Here is a 23,802-nt window from a genome sequence, read left to right as displayed (position 1 = left end):
TATTCTCACTCTGTGCCGTCTCGGGATGAGAGGTACATGTAACTTACCCTCACATTAAATCCAGCATCCCTTTCAATTAAAATAAATGCTCGCGGCTTCCTTCGCACCCTTTCTTGGGTGAGGTGAAACTCCAATCCGATGTTCTCGGACCTGCTAAAAGGTCGCAACGTGTATACCTTTCACCGAGACGCAAAACGCTTATCGATGCCTGTATCGTCGGATTGTGTAACAGAATCGGCCCTGCTGGCTGGTCGGTGAAATACGTAGGCGTAAATGCAATCTTGGCTGTGGCAAAATGAGTACATGGGGCCTAATACATGCACAATGTTCAACGGAAGCTTTTATTCCAATTAAGGAAAATGTACATCACTGTTGTCTTACAGCCACACAGTTTTTTTTTGTTGGGGGGGGGGGGGTTGAGAGGACTGTTCTTTCTAATTGAGAGGATAATGCTCTGCTTACTTTTTAGGAATCTCAATTATCAATTTGTGTAATTTAATTTTAAAACAATATTTTGGGCACATTCTATGCTGTTGGCTGCCTGAACAATTGCATTTATAATCATGATAATTTGCGCTTCCAAATATTCTGATGCAACAGCTTTCCAAGTATTTTTTTTTATATAAGCTTTTCACCGCTTTCCAACAATTTTGTTTTAGTGATTCGACCAGGAACAAAAGACTCCAGTAAGTACTTGTAGTTATTTTTCTGATTTTCCACGGCTTTTAATCTGAGTTCCTGCCAGGGTGAGGTATTATTTACTTCCGTAGATTTCATGGGTAAACTTTAGTTCTATTACATTACAATGTATGTACCGGTACAGCAGGTAACATAAACTCTACAGCTACATGTTCATGTGCCTTCTAGTCAAATTGAATTGAATTTTGAATTACATGTAAACGTTATGTACATGTACATGTATGTGTGCATATTACTTTAGGCCAAACAAAAATAGTTTTGCTTTCGGTTTCCCTACCTACCCTATTCTGACAGCCCCTACCCTATCTTTTTTATGGGGAAAATGAGGAAAAAAAACACCCAAAACCATCAATTTCTACCTTTTACTCTTGAATGCATGCAGAGTCTTCCATATGACCATACACAAAAAAAAGGCCCCCCCCAAAAAAAAAACAATTTCCCTACCTACCCACCCTATTTAATGCCATGTAATTGGAAGCAGAACTATTTCTTTCTTTTTTGGCCTTAGTTTGCCCCGCTGTTGTACTGTACCTACATGTACATGTACATGTACCGGTACAGTCCTGTCCTATTCTAGTGCTGCTACTAATATTTCATGTAACTTGTAAGCAAACAAAAAATTGTCAACATATTTGGGAAATTTGCAATATACTTTTAAAAAAAAAACCATCAGAACCATGATTATCTCATTTGTTCTTTGCCGTTTGACCCCTTGAGTCCTACTGGACTGATTTGATTGGTCAATGTACAGGACAAGTCATGAATAGTAATGACCCAGGCCACAGGGTGACATTCTAGTGTGCAGGCACTATCTCTTTCTCTCACCTGTCAACGAAGTTCCCTAGAGCATCCCAGGTGTAAACTGGTGATGATCTTGACACTGATTTTATAATGAAAATGTGGACTGACAATAGGCATGCCAGTCCATATTATATTGATAGCAAACATGTAGTTAAGCATGCAAGATTTTACAGGGATGCACACTGGGTATTTTATTACCCTCACATTCAGTCCATGTTCAGACCTTGTACAATCATTTGCTAGGCTTGGTGGAAGGGAAATTATAATCGTTAAATGCATTCTCTCTTGACTGTGGTATGCATTGTACTTTGTAGCGTCTACACCTTGCCACTCTCTGATTGTGAAATAAATATTGTCTAACTATTTTTTTACGTGTGCCGGTGTGTATGTCTACTTCTAAGATTTTGATATTGCATACGTGTTCTGCCATTGTCAAGCTACGGCAAGTACAAATGTAGCAAATGTGCCGAGTGCAGTATGTAGATTTAACTGGTTAACCCTGACTCTTGTGGTAAAATCACCTGAAGCAAGGAATGAAGATGAGGTTTCGAAAGAACCCCTTATTGAAAGTGCATAGATCGTATTGGTTGCTTAAGGCAGAACAGTTTCTCTGAGCGATAAATAATTAGATAATTGTAAATTGCCTTTCGAATAGAGTAAACTGCTCCTAGAGTTAATTTCACTGATTGTTGATTTTCTACTTAAATTAATCATGCACACGTACCAGTAGATATGATAAACCATGGGCTGGTTATGTCAGGCCGGATATACATGTAACAATTTATACAGACTCACCTACATTGTACATCATACACCTGTACATTTTATGGCAGCCATCAATGGTAAACTCGCTGTGTGTTTATTCAGAGCACACAGATTTGTACCATGCCCTTTTCCGACTCGGCATAAAATATTCCATGCATTAAATTGTGGAATTTGCATGCTAAGCATGGGGGAAAGATTAGGAATCAAGTGCATTTTTATTACATTTCATATGAAAACGGTAATTTAGAGTTTGGGAGTTTTCAGTGCATGTAGGTGAATGTGTCTGAAGTACATATGGGGCTCCGTGCGCCAACAAGAGAGGGCGCTTTCTGACCACTTTTGAGAGCCCCGTGGACAGGACACACCGTGTGAGCGTACTGGTACGCAATCGTACGCGTATTGCGCGAAGTATTGTGCGAAGTTATTTATCCTGAATGTACACAACGCCATAGCGTCTTCACGTGAGCGTCGGGCATCATCAGCAATGCGTTGGAATGTCTCTCCCAGTGGTCTCCCCCAACTCTCCCTTTCTTACCGTTGAGGGGGTACTTCTGCACGGAGCCTACAGCATGTTCTGTCCTCTTCATGATGATGAATGCATACTGTACATGTGCTTGTTCAGAAATACTTATTAGGCATGTGTACATGTAGTATTTACTGGATTTTTTTTGTGTGAATATAAAACTTGCATGTTGGGCATTGAAGGTTAAAACACATACATTCAAAGTCGTCTACATGCGGTGGGAAAAAAAAGACTTCTTCATATATATGTAGTCGTGTTTCTGAAGGACTTAACTTAGCAAGTGATATGGACCTTTCATTATGCTATACTTTACTTTCCATTTGTGTACTAAGAGCTCATTTGTCAAAAAGCATGCCACATTTCATAGCGATGTTCTTTTGATACCTTGTGCATTAGCATGCAAGGGCATACCGTATTTAGCTCATAGTTCGTACCAGTAATTAGTAGATAATTCACTCGTTCTGCTTGCATGCATTCATGACAGAGCATGGACATCGACATCGCTAGTCGTATCACCAAACCTGACGAGAAAATGAATGCCAAAATTCCACAGTCATGTGCCTGTTCCATGCATATTCCTACGTTATCATCCCACTTATTATAAAGTTTTATTAATAAATTTTCAAAAACCTAAAGTTGTCTACAGTTTCACAAAAGTTCACACACAATTCCTGATATCTAAGAAGAAGAAAATCCTGGGTTGTCAATTTCATTCCAAAAAATTAAGAGCCTGATTTCAATGTGAATTGATAATGAGAAATGGACTGATCAACACCCAAAGTTTTTTCAAATCCACATTTTATTTTGCAGTGGAAAGTCTATAAACCATTCAAGGTATCTGCTATAACATGGTTCAATATATAAGCAGCGCTATTAAAAAAAAAAAAAAATAAACAAACGGCTATTTTTTTCACGTGAGATTTAGATTTTGGAAACGATGTTTTGTGTGTATGCCAACTCAATTTTGTTTTTCACTCAAACTGATATTCTTACGGATGCATAAACAGGGACACTAGTTGATCAAAGTTGTTATTTAACATATAATTTAAGACGAATTGAAAGCTCTCAGATTTGTCGATAACATTCATTGCCCATTTGAATTAGGGCCTACGTGTATTTCGCGAAGCTGCTGCAAAACAGGAATTAGCAAAGTATTAATCGTTTACCTTTTACTCCATTTTTGTTTACAGTGAAAAACTTCCTAGCGCAAGCAAAAGAGGAATGTCAGAAGAAATGGGACACCCCTACACAAGTGAGTACAACAACCTGATGGGCTTAGGCATGCACTAGAGGGCGCTGTCTAAGCTAGTAACAAGAGTGCTTGAAGTACATTCTGTTACCCAACACTTAAGCTAGTTCACGCGCACTAAATATAATGTGATTTATATACAGAGTGCACCATCCAGAAAAATAGTAAAAATTGTTTTTTTTTTATTTTTATGAAATGATATATTACATTAAAGCCTGACTTCTTCTCAATCCACTCCTTTTACCCCATTCCATTTGGGTCCCTAGATCCAGAAATACAGTCAATCAAGTGAAAGGGTGTACATTTTACTTGGGCCACTTTCACATGTGATGTCACCAATCCAATACCTATTCAATGCCTATTCAATGCTTAACCCAGTCCAGGTGAGAGTGGCCCAAGTAAAATTTACACCCTTTCACTTGATTGATTGTGTTTCTGGATCTAGGGACCCAAATGGAATGGGGTAAAAAGGACTCGGAGTGGATAGAGAAATACATGTAAATGTAGTCGGGCTTTAATGTAATATATAATTTCATTGGAGAAGAAAAAACATTAAACAGTTTTACTTATTTGTTTTCTGAATGTTGCACTTTTATTGGCACACTTTGTATCTTAAAAAGTATTTTCACGAAAGACCATTTTAACCATTTCCAAATGAGTAACACATTTTCCAGATTGTTAAAATTGATAAGTTAAAAAAAAAGAAGAATATTTTGAAGCCCCATCTCATAATGGTTTTTGGTTCTTGTTTTCTGTTTCTCCTGCAGAACACAGCATGTCTAGACGACTTTGAGCGATTAAAAACCTTAGGAACTGGCTCCTTTGGCAGAGTCATGCTGGTCAAGCACAAAGCCACCGGTAATTTTTTTGCAATGAAGATCCTCGACAAACAAAAGGTATGGAAACAAATTTACCTTAAACCCCCCTTCCATCTCAATATCTTATCCTTCAGTAAGCACAAGAGAACAACTTCATGAAGCTGTCAAAGTATAGAAGAAATGCTAAGCGCATAATATTTCTACTCAGCAAAAGAAAATTCATGAAGCTGTCAAAAGTAAAAAAGAAATGCTAAGCGAATAAAATATCTACTCAGCAAAAACTGGTTGACCTTAACTCCTACTGTCTTTTACTAAGTACTGGACCAAGTCTGCCAAAATCCATCAATCACACTGCTTCCAATGCCTGCTTTGCTTTAGGCCTCCAGGCCCAAGTCCATCATACTCCATCATTTTTTCAAACTAGGCCTGCAGAACCAAGTCCCCCAAAATCCACCAAAATGAGGGATGGATTTTGATGGAGTTGGGCAGGTTCGTATAAAGGCCAAAAAAATATCGTTCTGCTTCCGATTACATGGCATTTGAAAACACAATGTAGGGTCGGTAAATGTAGGTAGGGAAATTTTTTTGGGGGGGGGGGGGACAATTTTTGTTTGTGTACGATCATATGGAGGTGTCTGCATGTATTCAAGGGTAAAAGGAAGTAATTGATGATTTTGGGGTTGTTTTTCTCATTTTTCCCCCAACAAAAATTAGCGTAGGGCTGTCAAAATAGGGTAGGCAAGGTAAACGGAAGCAGAACTATTATTTTGGGGGCTAATCTAAGGCTATGTCGGAATTATTTGGCTCCAGCTGGAAATAGCACAACCTTGGGTCGATGGGAAGTGGCTGCACCATCGCTGGAAAAAACTGACACTTCCGAATACTGCCCCCAATTTACCAAATTTAGTTATTCCACATTCTGTTTGCAATCGGTTACACATCCGTGAACGGGTGCAAGCCAGCTAGTCCGGATTCCCTGACCTGACAATTCCCTGACATCTATAAATTAATATTTTTGGTCTGAAGTAGGGTCAGGGAACCAGGTTACGAGAACAGTATTTTTTGGGTGGTTTTTCCAGCATCTATGAACCAAAACTTTAAACAGGTCAGTGTAACAATATTTGCTATAAAATATTTACTCCCAAATCCACCCATTTCTGAAAATTACAGCCAAAGCAAATGTACATTATCTGTAGTATCAGAATTTGATAAGCAATATTTATTCTGCATAGCCTGTCCATGAAACTCAGCCCCTTGTCATTCCAAAATGATGAAGGCAGAGCGTTGCCCCTTTAAGGCGCCGGCTATTTTTAGGTCAGGAGCGCCAGTCACTAATCAGCCAGCGTGTCAAGCGAAGCGTAGCCCGATTGGAAAGGCCATTTAGGCAAAAGGCTGTCGGAGAATGCTTTCCCCACGGTGGCATGTCTCTCTTTGATCAGTCATGAATAGTGAATGATGCGTACAGCGCAACAAAGATTACCTAATCAATAGGTTTTTCGAAAGGTACTGGTACAATAAACCGAAGCTCTATTCAGGAGATTTTTTACAAGAAGGAAGTTCCTTTTTCAATTGGCATTGATATTGAAGTATTCTCAGTTGTTGCGGAATGTACATGTCAGCAAATGAGAACTAAAATATAAATCAAGGCAGAAATTGAAATTTTGGCCACTCGGAAGTTTCTAGCTGTATCTGGCAATCATTCACGATATTCCATCATCTGGACATGAAAAGAAAAATTGTGCACACCTCAGAACAACTGAGAAAATGCATTTAATTTTTTTTTTTTATAAGATTTTACTTTTCACCCTGTGTTGAAGTCCAGTGCCTTTTCCTATTAACATTTTTGAGAAAAAAAGGAAGTTAAACTGTTTGTGTCCTAAATTGACATTGACTTTACATTTTATGAGACTTGTCGTTTTATGAAGTACATGTCCATGTACATTGTTTAAAAGTGTCATGTATGTTGATGTTAATTTTAAACCTCTAAGGATACAAAAAAATATAATTTAAACTGAGTCATTAGTTTGCCTCACAGTGTCAGCCTTTGGCTGATGCTTCCAGATTTGTGTTCGAGTCACTGAACATCGAGTCCGAGTCTGAGTCACCTCTCTTTAGTTCGAGTCCCGAGTCACGCAGGTCGAGTCTGAGTCTGCAGGATCGAGTCTGAGTCCAAGTCATTTGTCATCATGACTCGAGTCCGAGTCACAGAAAATGGGACTCGAGGCGGACTCGAGTCCGAGTCATGAGTCATACAAGTCTGGATGCTTCGTACCGTAAAATGCAGAGGTCCAGATAGATCTCACTTTTTTAAATGGTGTTTTTTCCCCGTCGCAGGTTGTGAAGTTGAAGCAAGTAGAACACACGCTGAACGAGAAGAAGATCTTACAATCCATCAGCTTCCCCTTCCTTGTTAGCTTAGAGTTTCACTTCAAGGTAAGAACCATTTCTTTACCAAAATTTGTAAAAAAATAAAGAAATTAAACTTGTTTAGCAACATAAATCACCTTCATCGGCTAATTGTTGATATTGAGAAAGAAACGGACGCTGTGATCTTCTTATTGAATAAAGTGATCAGGGCCCAATTTCATGGCGCTAAGCACACGATTTTCTGCTTACAGAGCCTCCGTTTATTTCATGGAGACCGTAAGCAGTAAGCACAGCAAAAGGCACGCTTACCTCATAGGAAAAAGTTTCTTAAACCAGTGACGTAACAATATAAATCTCCATGCGCGTAGACCTTAGCACATCCACTCCATGAAAGAGTGCTTAAGGTTAGCACAATTTTCTGCTATAGTAAGCACAATTTTTCTGCTAACTGTTAAGCAGCGCTATGAAATTTGGCCCTGAATATGAAGAATCATACATATAAGAGAATTGGGAAAAAAGGGACAAATTTAACAAAAATCGAAGGTGTTCAGCTATATTGACCAAAAGGGCACACCTGTAGTGATTGAACCTTCCTCCCTGTCCAACGAACCATTGCACTACTGACTTAATGAAATCATCTGACCCTTAATAGGTCACTGACCTTGGATTATTCCCCCCCCCCCCTCCCCCCCAAAAAACCCCTCTCTTTCCGTAGCTTCAGAGAAATGGCTCCGGCGACTGATAAAAATCTTTAACTTGAGAGGCCCCTTCTCCTCAGATCATGCCCTAGGGGGTAAAGACCGAGAACCGTGGTCACGTGCAAACGAACGCACGTGTCCAAACCGCTCTAATCACGTTCCCGCTTGAGTGAATATTTCCTCTATTTTTTGCCGCCCTAATCACACCTCGTTGTTTATGCACGGTCACAGGTCCATGAACTTCATTCACTTCAAAAATAAAATATATTCCTTGTTCTTGGAAGACTTCCACTACTTTCCAAAACATGTTTCAAAAGCTTGCTATTAATCCAATTAATTATGCAGTAAATATTTAAATAAATGGCAATAATTATAACTGAAATAAATTACAACAAATATGGCAATAAATACATAAATAAAGTAAATGGCAATCAATATTAATAACATGATCAGTGATGATTGGCAATAATTTTGGGGAAATAGGCAAAAACAAAATGGTTAAAGGAGAGCACTTAGGAGAGTGTTGTAGATACTTTTTATCTTTCAAAAATAGTGATCTTTTATGAATCAAAAAACAAGGAAAAAATCTATTTCCTGGATTTCTTGAAAAATTACAGGGAAAGGAGGATTAAGGAGGCCGCATTTTATAAGTCATTTTCGAATGATGAAAATGTGTAAGATCTAAAGAGATCTTGGACATGTAGAGGAGTCCTTAACTAGACTTTTATTGGAGAACTTGAATTACAAGCATGCCTTTAATGTTAATATGGCTTGAGGTATCCCACTTTGTACATGGTAATGCTATACTGTACATGTACATGGTGCACTGTGTGTACGTGTATCTTATTACAAGAAGACATTATGAAGCTTTTGAGGATCACAGTAATGACGCACATTGTATAAATTAGACAGTTGTCGGGGTTCACTGTCGTTAGCATGGCATTTGTCCGTCAGTTGTTTCTTGCAATACGATGGACGTAAACTTTATTCTTCTAATAGGTATCACTACTGCACATTCTTGCAGCACAGTATGCAAGAGTTGTGGTCGATTGCTGATCTGAAATACTTTTTCTGATCATTGTAACGTGAAAATTCATTTGAGACATCGCACATTACTACAACTTGTTTATAATGTGGCACTAAGGTTGCTATTATGACATTGTATGATTTGTTGTTATTGTTTAAAATGTATGTTTTTAATGGTTTGATAATTAAAAATTGGTGAGAATTCATATTAACTATGTAGAAATGTAAATGGCCTCACTGCCTTGGTTGCCATCAATAGGTATGTGCAACAAGGATATCACAAATGTTGTTGCCTCAGCATTGTGTGAAGAGATTTTTCTTGGACGTACATGTACCGATACATTGTACAGGAGGCAGCATTACAAACGACATGGATGGCTGGCCATGCGTGCCGCCATTTATTGAAAACCTGACAGTACTGGCCATTGACTAATGGTAATTAAATCACAGCGATGTCCCAGCTCTAACATAGGGCTAATTATATACACGTACATAGACTCATTGGATACGTTGTAAGTGAAGCCCAAATTGATAAAATACAGGCCAGTTTGATTGAAAGAGACTGTTCCGAAAAATGTAATATGTTCATTTTATACATGTAGATCACTTAATATGGTGCATCTCGTGATCAAATGTCAGTTTGTATAAGTAGTGTTGAAAACAACACATGCCCACTGATTATGCTCATAGACATGATTATATTACTCAGTTTGCCACGCAAACTGGCTGACAGATTTTCCTGAAAATGAGGAGTGAAATCGAATTACCCGTGGCTTAATTTCTAAATATTTGCTTCGGGGAATTTTTAACGTCGCATTCTTGCCAGTCCGAAGGCCATTTTAATCAAATTTCTGGTGACGGGCTTTTTTTTTTTTTTTTTTGGGTATACTAAGGAAGTCACTCCTTTTCATCATTAAAAAAAAAAAATCTTTCAGCATACATGAAAAGTGGTCTTTAATACCCCGGCGTCGGTGATGCCATCCGCCCGCGTCGATTGCATCGTCGTTTATCTGACATCGCCAGGGCAACCTCGGCCCATAGTAACCGTCTCCACACCCCATCTTCTCCGTCGCCTTCGCACTTGTCGCCCGATGAATGAGCCTTGTGGGGGTCTTCTGAGAACTGTCGTTATGAATTTGCATGAACAGTCAGGCCAAATTTAAAAAAAAAAGATTCTAGACTTCCATTAATGCATCCCCCGTGAATTACATCCTCGCTTTATCTGGTAAATGTAAACCGTAGGAGTCGAGAACGACATGTTGCGTTGGAAATTAATAATTAGGCATCACTTGGATGCAAGAGCTGTTGAATCTATCCGCTCTGACGAGTGCATAAGATGTTATTACGGTTGTCCTTGGTGATCTTGATAATGTAGGGCATCGGTAATTGCATGACATGTACATGTATATGGGCGCTTCTGTTTATTTCCCCATATACTGTGTACACATACATGCACTTCTAAATAGTGATAAAATGAATGAACGCTACGTGTACATGTACATGTACATTGAACATTCCGCTTATGTTAATGCACCTGAAATTTACCATGCATTATACATTTGGTGGAAGGGAAAATGTATCCAAATAAAAATCGTCTTTATGTGTGCAAACTCAGAGAATAAATTTCAGGGCCATCATTTCTTGGAATTCAAGAACGGCATTTTCCATGAGAACAAGTTGATGTTTACACACATGTACATTTAATACTGCAAGTACATGTACATTGTCAAGACGTTCCATGTATCATTGCTTAAAATCTTCTTTATGCAATTCCTTTACAAATTGCAATTTTCAGTTTTCTTGTATTCTAGATATTATTGAACCTTTAAAAACAAACAAAATTATTTTATAGTTTGTTTTCCTTGTTTTTAATTGAATGACTCATTATTTCCATTTATTTTTGGTTTTGTTTATTAGGACAACTCCAACTTGTACATGGTGCTGGAGTTTATACCCGGAGGAGAGATGTTCTCACACTTACGGCGAATCGGGCGGTTCAGGTACCGGAATAAATTCCTCTTTGATTGCTGGGGATTTTTAGGGCAATTTCACCGAGCCACTGTACATGAAAATTATGCTCTGTATGGGATACTCAAGCTTTGAAATATTAAAACAGGCTTCCTGCCTACATACTTTGCTTAACAGTGAGCAATGTTGTGACAAATTTTTGTAGTTCTACCCCAAACAAGTTATGTTTGTTTATTAAAAGCATGATGAGATTTGAAGGTTTGCATGGTGGAAAGATACTAAGACAAGATAAGTTTGCGGTAGGAATCCCTCATTCTCCTGACGACGGGCAGAGCATACTGTTCGCAATGTTGAGTCCCTCCGGTTCTTTTCAGAACCACACATACTCACAAAAGACATTTATTCACATGGTGCTACCGCAAACTTATCTTGTCTTATTAAAAGCATGTATTTGTATAGTAATCTCTAAAGTTTTGAAGAAAAAAATTGTAAAATTTAATTTTTTTTTTTTTTAATTTTGTGTCTGCCTGACAGCTGCTTGAAACTATGCTTATTTTGATAATCCTCTTGCATTGGTATTAAAATATATTATTTTTTCTTTTCAAATACTTTGCTTAAATCCTGCATCTAAGCCTCTGCTCATAAGACGCAATAAACAGACAGGTGTTTGAGCAAAAACGTATTCAGCGTTTACATTTGCACGGCATTTCAATCACCATTTTATTATCCCCTGCAGCCAATTGCACTCTCCACAATTTTGTTTTTCCCCAATACACTTTTTGACAGAAATATTTTCAAATATCATTTTGAAATTTTCAGTGCGGTCGGGAGGGTTTTATGCGTTGCTGTTTTTTCTCTGAAAAAAAAAATCCTGAAGAATATTTAATTGGTTAATAAGAGGACAAGGGAATATTGGTTAATTTGGTGTAGCTTACCCCAAAACATGTGATTCCTTTTGCTGAAAAATCATATTCTTGCGGATTAATAAGGGCAATGGAGGGTTAAAGTACATTTTGGTGAAGATTTCACAGTTTAATAGCGCTGCTGTCCAGAATCTGCATTTTTATCATATTGATCCTTTGCCACTCGAGCCTACTCACAAAATTAAAAATAAAATGCAAAATGATTTCAAGCATGACCATATCCGGAGACTACAGCTCCTCAGGTTAGGCAGGGGTAAACACGGAAGCTGAAACACGGAAGCGAAATAAAACGTGAAGAACACAACCTCAAAGAGCCAAATTTCTTGGAATTGGCGAGTCTGTCTACTGACGCACTTGCTTTCAAGGACAAGGCCTTTTCTGAGCAATCTCTTCTTCAGTGATTTTGTAATTCTTGTAAATAATCTTTGCTTCAAGAACAGGCTGAAATTTTACAGAAATATACATGTTCACAAAATGCTGTATACATGTATAAGTAAGGGAAATAAGAAAATTGCCCCAGATGTTAGTTTTCCTGAATTGGAAAAAATAATATTTTTGAAACTATTTTAATTTTTTTTTCTCCATTTTTCCACTTTTTTTTTGTCTGCAGTGAACCCCATGCAAGATTCTATGCAGCGCAAATAGTCCTTGCGTTTGAGTACCTACACTACCTGGACGTCATCTACAGGGATCTCAAACCAGAGAACATACTCATCGACAAAACGGGCTACATCTCGGTAAGACGTTTAACCAACAACGCTCTCACCTAGGGGTGGGGCCTTCCCCCCCTCCTCCAACTCTCTCTGTTTCTCCGTTGAGGGGATATTGTTTCTGAATTTGACCCGAGCTATTTCTTTACTCATTGCAGGTAACAGATTTTGGTTTTGCCAAGAGGGTGAAGGGCCGTACGTGGACGTTGTGCGGGACGCCGGAATATCTCGCCCCAGAAATCATCCTCAGCAAGGTTAGTTACAAAATGTCTGTATTTGTTACTTTACAGAACGAGTTTCACTCACTTCAGACTTGTCTCCCAGAGTCCTGCCGATCAAATTATTTGGAAGATTTGAATGAAAGTACTTTAAAAGGTCGATGTTTGAAAGGGAAGAGACAGTTGAAAGAGTGAATATCGCAGCCATTTTGAACGACCTCCAGAGTTCAAGCTAGTGGTCCAAAACCAAAATCTAACTCTGTGTACTCAGTGCAGTCTAAGAACTTATGAAAAGAACATTCTACTCCTGGGACTAATTTGTCCATATATTGAGCTGACATCATTTTGGTGACGGAAAACTTCTGTTCATATATTTGTTTGTATTTTCCATCAAAGGCCACTTTTTTTTTTTTCAAAAGAGTGGCTTGTAAATACTCCGGAATTTTTATTCCATTTATCTCAAGTTTAAATTGAAACAGTTTTTACAAAAATATCTTACAAATATAGCATATGTGCATTCATATAAACAGCCTGTATTTCCGCTACAAAATAAATCTTCCATTTTTAGATTTTGACATGGCCTCGCTTATAAACACCAAGATGCGTAAGGTAATTACGAACGTGGCATTTAATATTTATGAAGAACAAATCGCGGTGTTCAAAACAGACAGGGTTGTTTTTGTAAGTGACGTACATGTACTTGGTTACAACCGTACATACGTACTGTATAAGTGAACTTCATTTTAATCACTAAAGATCTCATCCATTCTCTGATAGCTGTTTTGATTCACCGTGCTTTTGGAATTTATGCAAATTCCTTCTCAGAAATGTCTATGACTGACACTGAATCCAAATTTCCTTGCAGACTCTCGGCGTTTAGTTTATTTTGGTTTCTCGGATTTATGGACAGACTCTGCAGTGGAAGCAGCTGTTTAAATATTTATGTGAATCTATTTTTCATTGACGGATACATCTGTTGCCAAATCTTCAATATTACATTTAATTTAACCCTCACTCCTCCAAAATCCTCATGGCGGTTTTGGAGGATTGAAGATGAAAGGTGTTTTACAGCACATGAGGATTTTGGAGGATTGAGGATGAATGGTGTTTGAAGAAGAGGAGGATTTCGGAGGATTGGGGATGAATGCATTGTTTTGAAGCAGCCAGACAGGACTGTCGGATGATTTTGAAGGGTTGAGGCGCTGGGTATCCTTCATTTGAACATAAGTGCAAAATGTTGGAGGTTAAGCTGTACATGTATGAATTGTTTGCCAAATGAATTTGTGAAAAACAAAATGTCTCTTGAAAGAGGTGATTGCATGAATATTTCATGACCTGTTGAAAATTGCTTTGACAACCTCAAATTTATCTCTCTTTTTTTATTGTTCAAATCCAAGCATTATTACTGTACATGTAGTTCATTAAGCTGTAGATGTATTAATTGTGTGGCAAATGAAATGGTGAAAAACAGTGATTTAGAAGGAGTTCAAGAGCATTTGAAAATTGCCATCAATATCTGGAAGAATTTTGTATCGGTTCAATCAATGAATAATTACTCCAGAAAATGGTTAATCTATCAACATGTTCATTGAACATAAACATGAAAACTGGTGGACATTTTATTTAATTATTTCCTGCGCAGATTGTCAATTTGAAGCCTATACATGTAATCCAGCTCAAAACTATCAACAAGTCTTAGTGTCAGTTTGTGTACATGTAAGTATGTACATTTTAGGCAGTGAGGAGACTTAAAGGTTCACATTAACTAAATATGACACAGAATGTACATGCACCTATTTTTCACACACCCTCAGAAAATCATGCTTTGGACAAACATGCAAATGTAGTGCATATATGAGTGTCCTATTCCATACTGCATATGCCCGGACCATGTACATGTACAGCCAGATAAGCACACAACACTGTACATGTACATGTACATTATAATGAACGGCTGTGACATCTTGTAGCCAGTCCACAGACCAATCAATGCAAGCATTGTGCATATCCATCCACACACGGTTGTAGAGGCAGTGCAATGTAGGACTGCCCTTGTTTTCTTTAGCCTATCCCCATCGTGTCTCCTACAGCGAGGTTTTCGCCGGTAATACTGTTTGTGCAGGGGGAGGGTTGTTATCTTATTTGGTACTGGGCCGATACAGGACAGGATATCGACCCGCAATTCAGATACTGTCCTGAACTTTAGACCTTACCTGTCCAATGGTATTGTCAAAATGATAATTATTCTAATTGTATCAATTTTTTTTTGGTATTATACATGTAATCTAGGTGTTTATTTTGTGTGTTTCGGTTTCTTTTTATCTTAAAGTGCAGACTACCAGTGTTGTATTTGTGTAGGAATGCAATGGAGTTTGGCATTTAATTTTTCTTTTTTTATTGTTAAAGAGGAAGAATAACAAAATCACTCGTGGTAAAGATCCGACAACGGAGAAAGTACACATGCAGCTAAAATGAATTCGCTACCTCAGAACTGTTGTTTTTTATAGGACCTGTGCCAAAAAACAAAAGCACAAAAAAAAGGTTTTAGCCATTTTTAAAAGCATTCTTAAGAAACAGAAATAACAATAAAGCTCCAAGAAATTGAAAAAATTTAAAAAAACAGAAGCTCAAAAAATTGTGAAATTTGACTTTGACAAATGGGAAATTCCATAAATTTGGACGTACACGTCAGACAATTTAATGAGTTGCTGTTGGAAAAGTGAATGTGATACATCACTAATTTGTTTACATCTAATGAGTAGAAAACGATTACAGACTAAACTAAGGTACCACCACCTTAACGACCTTGTACATGTACGTCATGTGGTCGGACGTACGTTAGATTTTACGTAATTTCCCAAATGCAGCTCTACGTGTAACATTTGACATAAATTGTGAAGAAAACATAACATGACAAGAAACCACTACACACATCCAGACAAACACTTATACATGTACATTTCTCAACCCGGCCCAGTATTTCAAACCCCGTGATTTCAAACCATACAATTAATTCACATTCTTGTAGTTCTACACCTTCCTCATTAAGAGATTCTTTATCTCTCTCTCTTTCCCAGGGATATAACAAGGCTGTTGATTGGTGGGCCATGGGTGTCTTAATCTACGAGATGGCGGCCGGTTATCCGCCATTCTTTGCCGACCAGCCTATTCAGATCTACGAGAAAATCGTCTCAGGGAAAGTAAGTCAGTTGATATTGTATTTCAGATCCCAGAGGGCCAACCTTTTGTCCTTTTTGCACCTACCCCACTAACTGACTGACTGACTGACTCCCCGATTGTCACTTGTGAGACGGGCAGTGCTATTGTATAGGATTACCCCGTACTAACAACAAATGCGCTAAATCCAGCCCATGCGCTCAGTGCACAAACAAGAGAGGGCACTTTTTGACCACTTTTGAGAACCCCATGGACGAGACGTACCATGTACGCATGCGTGTTCGCGCGTGTGTAGTGCGAACTATACATGACTTAGATTTGTACCATGCCCTTTTCCGACTCGGCATAAAATATTCCATGCATTAAATTGTGGAATTTGCATGCTAAGCATGGGGAAAGATTAGGAATAAAGTGCATTTTCATTACATTTGATATGAAAACGGTAATTTAGGTTTTGGGAGTTTTCAGCGCATGTAGGTGAATGTGTCTGAAGTACATATGGGGCTCCGTGCGCAGATAGAAATTGTGTGCACTGGGACCACTTCATTAGGTTTACCTCGTCTTGGTGGTTGTGGGAATAAGAGTTTATACACAAGCAGTGTTTTGTGCAATACTAAACCCAACTGGTACCCTGCAGGTCCGGTTCCCATCGCACTTCAGCGCTGACCTGAAGGAACTGCTGCGCAACCTACTCCAAGTGGACCTCACCAAACGCTATGGTAACCTCAAGAACGGCATCGCGGACATCAAAGGAGCGAGGTGGTTTGGAAGCACGGACTGGATCGCAATTTATCAGAAGAAGGTACATTCATGAAATCCCCCCTCCCTCCCCAGGCCCCTTGACCTTTGTCCCGCCCTCACTTTCTCCCCCCCCCCCTCACTTTCTCCCCGCCCTTCCCTTCTTGGCCAAAGTTATTCAAGCTGTATTCTTAAACTTCAAACAAGTCTACAAAGTTGGGTACCCTTGGAGGCTCAGTTTCTGCCAAATTTTGGAAATAACAGGAGCTGGAGTGGAGCCAGAGTTTCAGAAATGGCTCTTGCCTTCTTTAATTAGTCAGGGGCCAATTTCATGAAGCTGCTCAGCTCAATATAATATGCTGAGTTGTGCTTGGTGGATACAGGTTACCAGTCAAAATGTCATGTGATGTGCGTCATTTGTGTTACGTAAGTACTTAAACCTCCAACCACAAACTTCATTTTGCTTAAATTCCCAGAATTCAAAGCTACGTACAGCTCTAAAACACTGGACTAAAGATTTATTTTAAAAAAACAAATCAAAGTAATCAATCCCAAAAATCCATTTTTTCCCCTCCAATTTTACTTCCACAGGTCGAAGCGCCCTTCGTACCCAAAGTCAAAAGCGCCAGCGATCCCAGCAACTTTGACGACTACGAAGAAGAGGTCCTTCGCATCTCCTCCTCAGAAAAATGTGCCAAGGAATTTGCCGATTTCTAACCAGGACTCCTTCCCCTATAGAACCCCTCCTTGTTCCTCCCCAAAAGAGACCCCTCGCCCCTACACCTCCCAGTCAAAAATCCAACCACACCGCACTCAATTGATACAACACATATGCTGGCTTTTGTTCCCAAGTCAATTTGCGGAGATAAAACGAAGTCCAGTCCAGAACTGATCAAGTATCAAGTGCGAGATCAAGAACCAAACGCTTGACGAGTCTACATGTATACGTACCAGAATAATCGGCCACAGTCCGTTTTACAAGGACACACATGAAGCTATTCTCGAAGACAAGTCCGACTCGAAAACAGCTACCCCAATCCACCGTCTCGAAATCAACTGGTTGAATTCTTTCCATCTGGCAAAAATAGCAGAGGCGATGATGGATTTGTTCCCGTCTTGTAGAGGACAAGCACAGGAGAAGGTGGTTTTTAAGGCCGTTTTTCAGGTATGTGTTAGAAGTAGTCCACACATTTTTTTGGAAATTGGGAAACCAAATTTTATTTGGGTTGATTTTGAGTCGCTCCAAGTACATGCATGACTTGGCAGGCCATTTTGAAAACGGGTGTGTCTCGCCGATAACATTTATAATTTCCTTGATGGGGGGAAGGGTGTTCAAGCATTGGATGACATTAGTATGTAAATAGTCTTGAATATTAACTTGTGTTCTCAGCAAAACAAAGCATTTCAAGTCAGTTTTCCAATCCACGTATTACAGAATTTTGTTTCGATTTGAAAGGCTCTGACAATTTTTGTGGGGGTTTTCCGCCCACTTTTTATCCGCAAAAAATTTGGAAATTTAGAGTATACTGCCTTCCTCTTACGAGATAAAAAAAAAGAAAGAAAACAAATATATATAAGAGAGAGAATTGTATATAGGTCTGCCTGCCATGTTTCATGATGTTTGTCGAGTTTAATGCGAGTAAAAGATTATGTTCTCATTAGCTGTTTACTACTGTTGGTTATTTGTTGTTCAAACAGTTGACAAAAAAATATTGTAATTATATATTCTCACTTTTAAAAAATGAGAAATCGCGTTGTTGGGATCGGGTGAATTATACATGGACGTTACACAGTAGTGTGTGTATATTGATTTAAATTTTTTTTTTTAGTGTGATTTTTTACATGTATGATGTTTTATTATGGTGCAATATGATCACATTGTGCCGTAAGCAGTATGTGTCTGTTCGTAAAAGTATCTCCAGCGAATGTTGAGATGAGGAATGCTTCACTTTTTTTCCGTTCTTGCTTCTGGACAGATTTTCACGTCCTTTCTTTAGATGGGGATCGGCAATTGCCCTCGCATGAAAACAAAACAATTCAAAACCAAATTTGAATTTTTTCATTGTGCGGTCGAAACCCATTTATAGAACTCTTGAGATCCTTTTCATAACTGGCCACAAGAGGGCGTACTTTCCTTAATTAGTAGCGGGACCATTCTTTAGAAAACCTCTTTAAGAACATTCAAATGTACCTCATGTACATTACTCAGACTTTATTTAATGACGAAACTTTTTTTTGTAATAATAAATATTTGAAATATTTGTTGAATTTGGCTAAACAAAAAAATAGACAATCGTATTGTTCTTTGTTCTAGTGCAGATTGATAGAGATTATTGTGTGGTAAACTAGGACCATTCGAATCTGCATGTAGTCCCTAAATTTGGGCAAATCTTGAACACGCATGCCTGTACTCATCCAATGAAAAATCCCGATAAGACAGTTAAAATAAAACCAGAAAATGCAAAACAGCCAATGTTTTGAACATTTTTACTAAATTTATTTAGCCACAAACCCACCAAAAATTGACACCTCTTCATAACATGGTGCCAGGCCTAGTCCTAAAATACATTGGTTTGTAAAAAAAAATTGGGTTGTAAAATTAATTTTTGTTTGTTTGTATGTAAACAGAAATTTGTTTGTATAGATGCTGTTCATTTTGAAGGGCCATGTGAATATAAAAACCTGTTTCTCTCTCTCTACCTTGCAGTATATTCGCTGGCAACCGTTTATTTCTGGGAAGAAAAGTTAGAGAAAAACAATCATCAATCTGTTTTTCTTTATTGTACCATAATTCAGAAAGTTAAGTTGTTGAATATTTTTCCGTTCACCAGTTTCATGGAAACAGATTTTTTTTCCCCCTGAAATTTTGGATGTGACTAACGATTTAAAAGATCAGTATCTAGATCTTTGTTTGCAAACAAATTTTTCATTTTTAAGCCCCATGACATTTCTCAGCATTTTTGAGGAGTTGTAATTTCTCTGTCCAAAGTATGGAAAGAGTGAATTATTTTAAATTTCTTGGGGGGGGGGGGCATAGCAAAGTCATGAAAAATCAACCTATTTTGAAAATACAAAGCACAAAATGTTTATTGTAAGTATTCATAGTTCAAAAATTGTACCCCACCACTTACTTTTAGCCTTCTTGACCCTATTGCTCAACCCTTCAAAATCCAACTGAATGTTTTGTTGGAATTTGTGGGAGCGAGTACTGCACTAGTAAACTGATTATGCTTTACATGGGGTCAGGCATACCACCATAATCAAGAGTCCAACAGTTTGGGTGTTGAGTTTACCATGGTGTTGGATTTTGCAAGAGTGAGGAAGGCTCCTAGTAAATTACTCAAGGGGTTAGGTTAATTTTTGTAAAATGGTGATGGTCCATCTGGAAATAATCGGATGAAAGAAGGAAGTAAGTGTAGCAAAACCTTTCACAGAATTGTTGATATTATATTGTGGGACTGTGAAGATGCTGCAAGTATTATGACGCATTTTGTTTCTCTCAAAAACCGTGTCTTTCTGCCCATGTTGTATGGGTCATTCGGTAAATCTGGGGCCCACTTTTTCCCTGTCCCTGTTACATCTGACATCTATGATTGTATAATTCTGATGCACTCCCTAATGCAGTCGTCCTCCAAGAGTGATTATGAATAGCAAACTACCTACCCAACAAAAACAAAATGGTATGAAATCATTCTTAATGATACTTGAATGACAAATTACAAACTACCAAGGTAACAGGGACAGGAAAATTGTCACACCTTGGATCCCAAATTTATAGACTGAACACAGACATCTTAAACACGAAAGTTATATCTCACCAAGGCTTCATTAAGGGTTCCCTTAGCGATCGTTGATTTTTAGAATTTTGTTCCCACTTTATCCCAGTGAAATTCAACATTATTTAAGTGGTCTTCTGTTAAACGCTTCATTTTAGAAGTGGGGGTAATATTTTGTATTCCCATGTCCCAACCCTAACACCCGTGTCATTTACTTCCTGTGAGTTTGTAAATTTACTGAATTTTTCCCAAGGGATTTTAAAGCTAAACCAGGCCCTCAAAACTTAATTATGCATTAATTATTTTTTAGCCCCCTCTTTCATTTTTGTTTGGGTCTAGAACTGTGAAACCCATTGGCTAATGTGAATGCATAATTCCATGTTCTGAATGTGACAGGTGGTCAGATACTCAAATGAATACGATGAATAATTTTTGATCAGATTTCTGTACTTGAGGAACTGGGTTCAATTAGCATTTATTCAGATTTAGAAGTGGTTTAACATACACTTCTGATATTGTCAAGGTTTTAAAGTTGAATTCAGGAGGGGCATTTTTAAAAAAAAATTGTGACATTTGGGGCAAGTTGATGTGATGTAAATAATTTTGGAATTCAGTCGTGTTGGTTGTCATAAGATTGTTGAATTGATTAAAAAATAAACTGCTGTTTCCTTGGGGCACTGATTTTTCTAACCATTTGGAAAAAAGTCCCAAAACTAAAGAAGAAATGCTTGTAACAAAAAAGTTATATACAAAAATATTCAAAAATCAGAGAAAACAGCGTGTTATCTATTTCATTTGTAAATTTATAAATGTAGAAAAAACAAAAACCATTGGACTTGAACTGTGTACCATGAATTCATGTGTAGCTGGTATTAAAAAGTCTGCTTGTTCATTGATATTGTAAGATAAAAACAAAACAAATTCAGAGTTCTCTGGAAGATGAGTATATCTGTTGGGTTTTTATTATTGAATGTTGCATCAAATTTCTGAAAGTTGCCTGCAGATGAAAAAACCCTGTACGTGTATGTAAAACCTCATGTAGCTCTGTAATATTCGACGAAAAAAAAGGTCGCTTTTGTAGAGTAGATGTAGTCAATTTTCGTAATTGTATTGAGAGTTCCTTTTACCCAGTTTCTATTGAGTTGTGTTTTTGTGCCAGTGGTTTCGAGATGTCCTAGAAGGATCTTTCATAAATTTTGGCAGGATGCCTTGCTTTTTCAAACCGGTATAAAGCAGCATGGGCCTTCCCTTTTAGAGTGAACATGGCAGTTTTTCTTTATAATCAAAGGGAAAACGACATGGACGTGGTCTCGCAGTTTAAGTTAGGTTGCAAAAACTGAACTCGGCCCAGCTCCCTCTGTACATGTACCTATTGTTAACACCTGTTTTCAATCAATTATCCTGTTGAAATGTACAGTGCATTTTGCAATTTTCCAAGTATTGCTGGCATGTATTTCAACCAAGACCACTGCTCCAAGTATTGCCCGTTTGGTTTTTATATTCGACCAGAGAGGATGCTGTTAAATTCTCGCTGATGACATCAACTTCAACTTGTTCGTAAGTCAGTCTGGTAGATTGCCCATTTACAGTGTAGTGCTGCAAGTTTTGTGTTCAGAAATGGATGCCTTTTTAATATTTGAGGATCCAAAGATGTTAAATAAAAGTCTATGACTAATATTTGTGCAGTGTGGTACCTTTTTTTTTTAGTGTTTGATCTGTTTGTTACAAGTTTACCCTAATTTAATTTAATTATTACCCAGAAATTTTGGTTAATTAAAAAAAGACTATCTTGACCCAAAATAATGTTTGATGATTTAGAAAAAAAAAATCTAATTTTCTTCACCATTTAATTAAAATACATTTGCACAAGGTTAACCCCTTACCGTTTTCATTTTGACCGAAAAGAATGTTTAATATTGTCTGGAAAACGAGTATGTTGGTTTTTGTTCAATGAAAGTTGACTTTCGTTCAGACTAGTGTATTTTTTGCACTGAACGCACTGGGTTGTTCGAACTATATTATTCAAATTTTCTGGACATTTCTCCTGACGTTCAACAGATTTGTGTCATAATATCTTGTCAAATTACCAGATGTTATTTCAGTTCGATACATCGGGTATTTCTAGAGTTATCGTCTGGAAAACGAGTATGTTGTTTTCGTTCAATGAAAGTTGACTTTCGTTTAGACTAATATATTTTTTTTTCGCACTGAACGCACTTGGTTAATTGTTCGGGCCATATCATTGTTTGACAATTTCTCTTGACATTCAACAGATTTGTTTTATTATATTATGTCAAACCACCACATATGTTATTTCAGTTCGATATATCGTGAATTTCTAGAGTACCTCTAGGGGCGACCGCGAATGATCGCCCGTAGAGGTAACCGTACCTCTAGGGGCGACTATTAATGGTTGCCCCTAGAGGTACATACCCTAGAGGTAAAAATTCGGTTTTATTTACATGTAGTTCCTCCACCAAAAATGCATGATATTTGCCTAGATCTGCCAAAATGTGGGTCTTTGAATATTGATTCATGCTCCACTCGTCTCCAGAGGAATTTCTGCGTTGTTTTGAGAAAAGTAAATTTTTGGCCAAATTTGGTTCAAAATGTAAGGCTCACCCCTTGGTTTTTTTTTCAATTTTGGCCAAAAAATGAAATTCCTTGAAACTTGCAGGAAAGATGCCTAAGATAACCCTGAACACATTCCAATTCGATTTGGGAACAGATGTGCCAATACAAAGAAAATTTGGCCGAAAATTTGGGGCAAAAACAGTCAAAATTCGGTTTTATTTACATGTATTTCCTCCCCCCAAAATGGATGATATTTGCCCAGATCTGCCAAAATGTGGGTGTTTGAATATTGATTCATGCTCCACTCGTCTCCAGAGGTTTTTCTGCGTTGTTTGGAGAAAATTCAATTTTTGGCCAAATTTGGTTTAAAATGTAAGGCTAACCCCTTGTTTTTTTTGTCAATTTTGGCCAAAAAATGACATTCCTTGAAACTTGCAGGAAAGATGCCTAATGTAGCCCTGAACACATTCCAATCCGATTTGGGAACAGATGTGCCTTTGAAAAGAAAATTTGGCCGAAAATTTAGGGTAAAAACAGTCAAAATTCGGTTTTATTTACATGTATTTCCTCCCTTCAAAATGGATGATATTTGCTTAGATCTGCCGAAATGTGGGTGTCTGAATATTGATTCATGCTCCACTCCTCTCCAGAGGAATTTCTGCGTTGTTTTGAGAAAAGTCATTTTTTGGCCAATTTTGATGAAAAATGTAAGGCTAACCCCTTGTTTTTTTTTCAATTTTGGCCAAAAAATGAAATTCCTTGAAACTTGCAG

At 37.9% G+C, this 23,802-nt stretch overlaps 1 protein-coding gene across 1 annotated transcript in view; it reads left to right on the top strand.

Moving 5' to 3' along the window:
- The window catches only part of LOC119722501 (cAMP-dependent protein kinase catalytic subunit alpha-like), a 31,944-nt gene extending 9,811 nt beyond the window's left edge, over nucleotides 1–22,133 (top strand). The window contains exons 2-10 of the mRNA XM_038192658.1: nucleotides 3,979–4,040; nucleotides 4,805–4,933; nucleotides 7,190–7,288; nucleotides 10,864–10,946; nucleotides 12,448–12,574; nucleotides 12,706–12,801; nucleotides 15,843–15,965; nucleotides 16,580–16,744; nucleotides 17,272–22,133. Of these exons, the coding sequence (XP_038048586.1) occupies nucleotides 3,979–4,040; nucleotides 4,805–4,933; nucleotides 7,190–7,288; nucleotides 10,864–10,946; nucleotides 12,448–12,574; nucleotides 12,706–12,801; nucleotides 15,843–15,965; nucleotides 16,580–16,744; nucleotides 17,272–17,397 (1,010 nt within the window). The 3' untranslated portion in view covers nucleotides 17,398–22,133. The remainder of the gene's footprint in view (nucleotides 1–3,978; nucleotides 4,041–4,804; nucleotides 4,934–7,189; nucleotides 7,289–10,863; nucleotides 10,947–12,447; nucleotides 12,575–12,705; nucleotides 12,802–15,842; nucleotides 15,966–16,579; nucleotides 16,745–17,271) is intronic.
- Nucleotides 22,134–23,802: the final 1,669 nt, after the last annotated feature.

Source organism: Patiria miniata, unplaced genomic scaffold (genome assembly GCF_015706575.1).
Source record: "Patiria miniata isolate m_02_andy unplaced genomic scaffold, ASM1570657v1 HiC_scaffold_15, whole genome shotgun sequence".
NCBI lineage: Eukaryota > Metazoa > Echinodermata > Asteroidea > Valvatida > Asterinidae > Patiria > Patiria miniata.
This window is presented reverse-complemented; position numbering and strand designations above follow the sequence as displayed.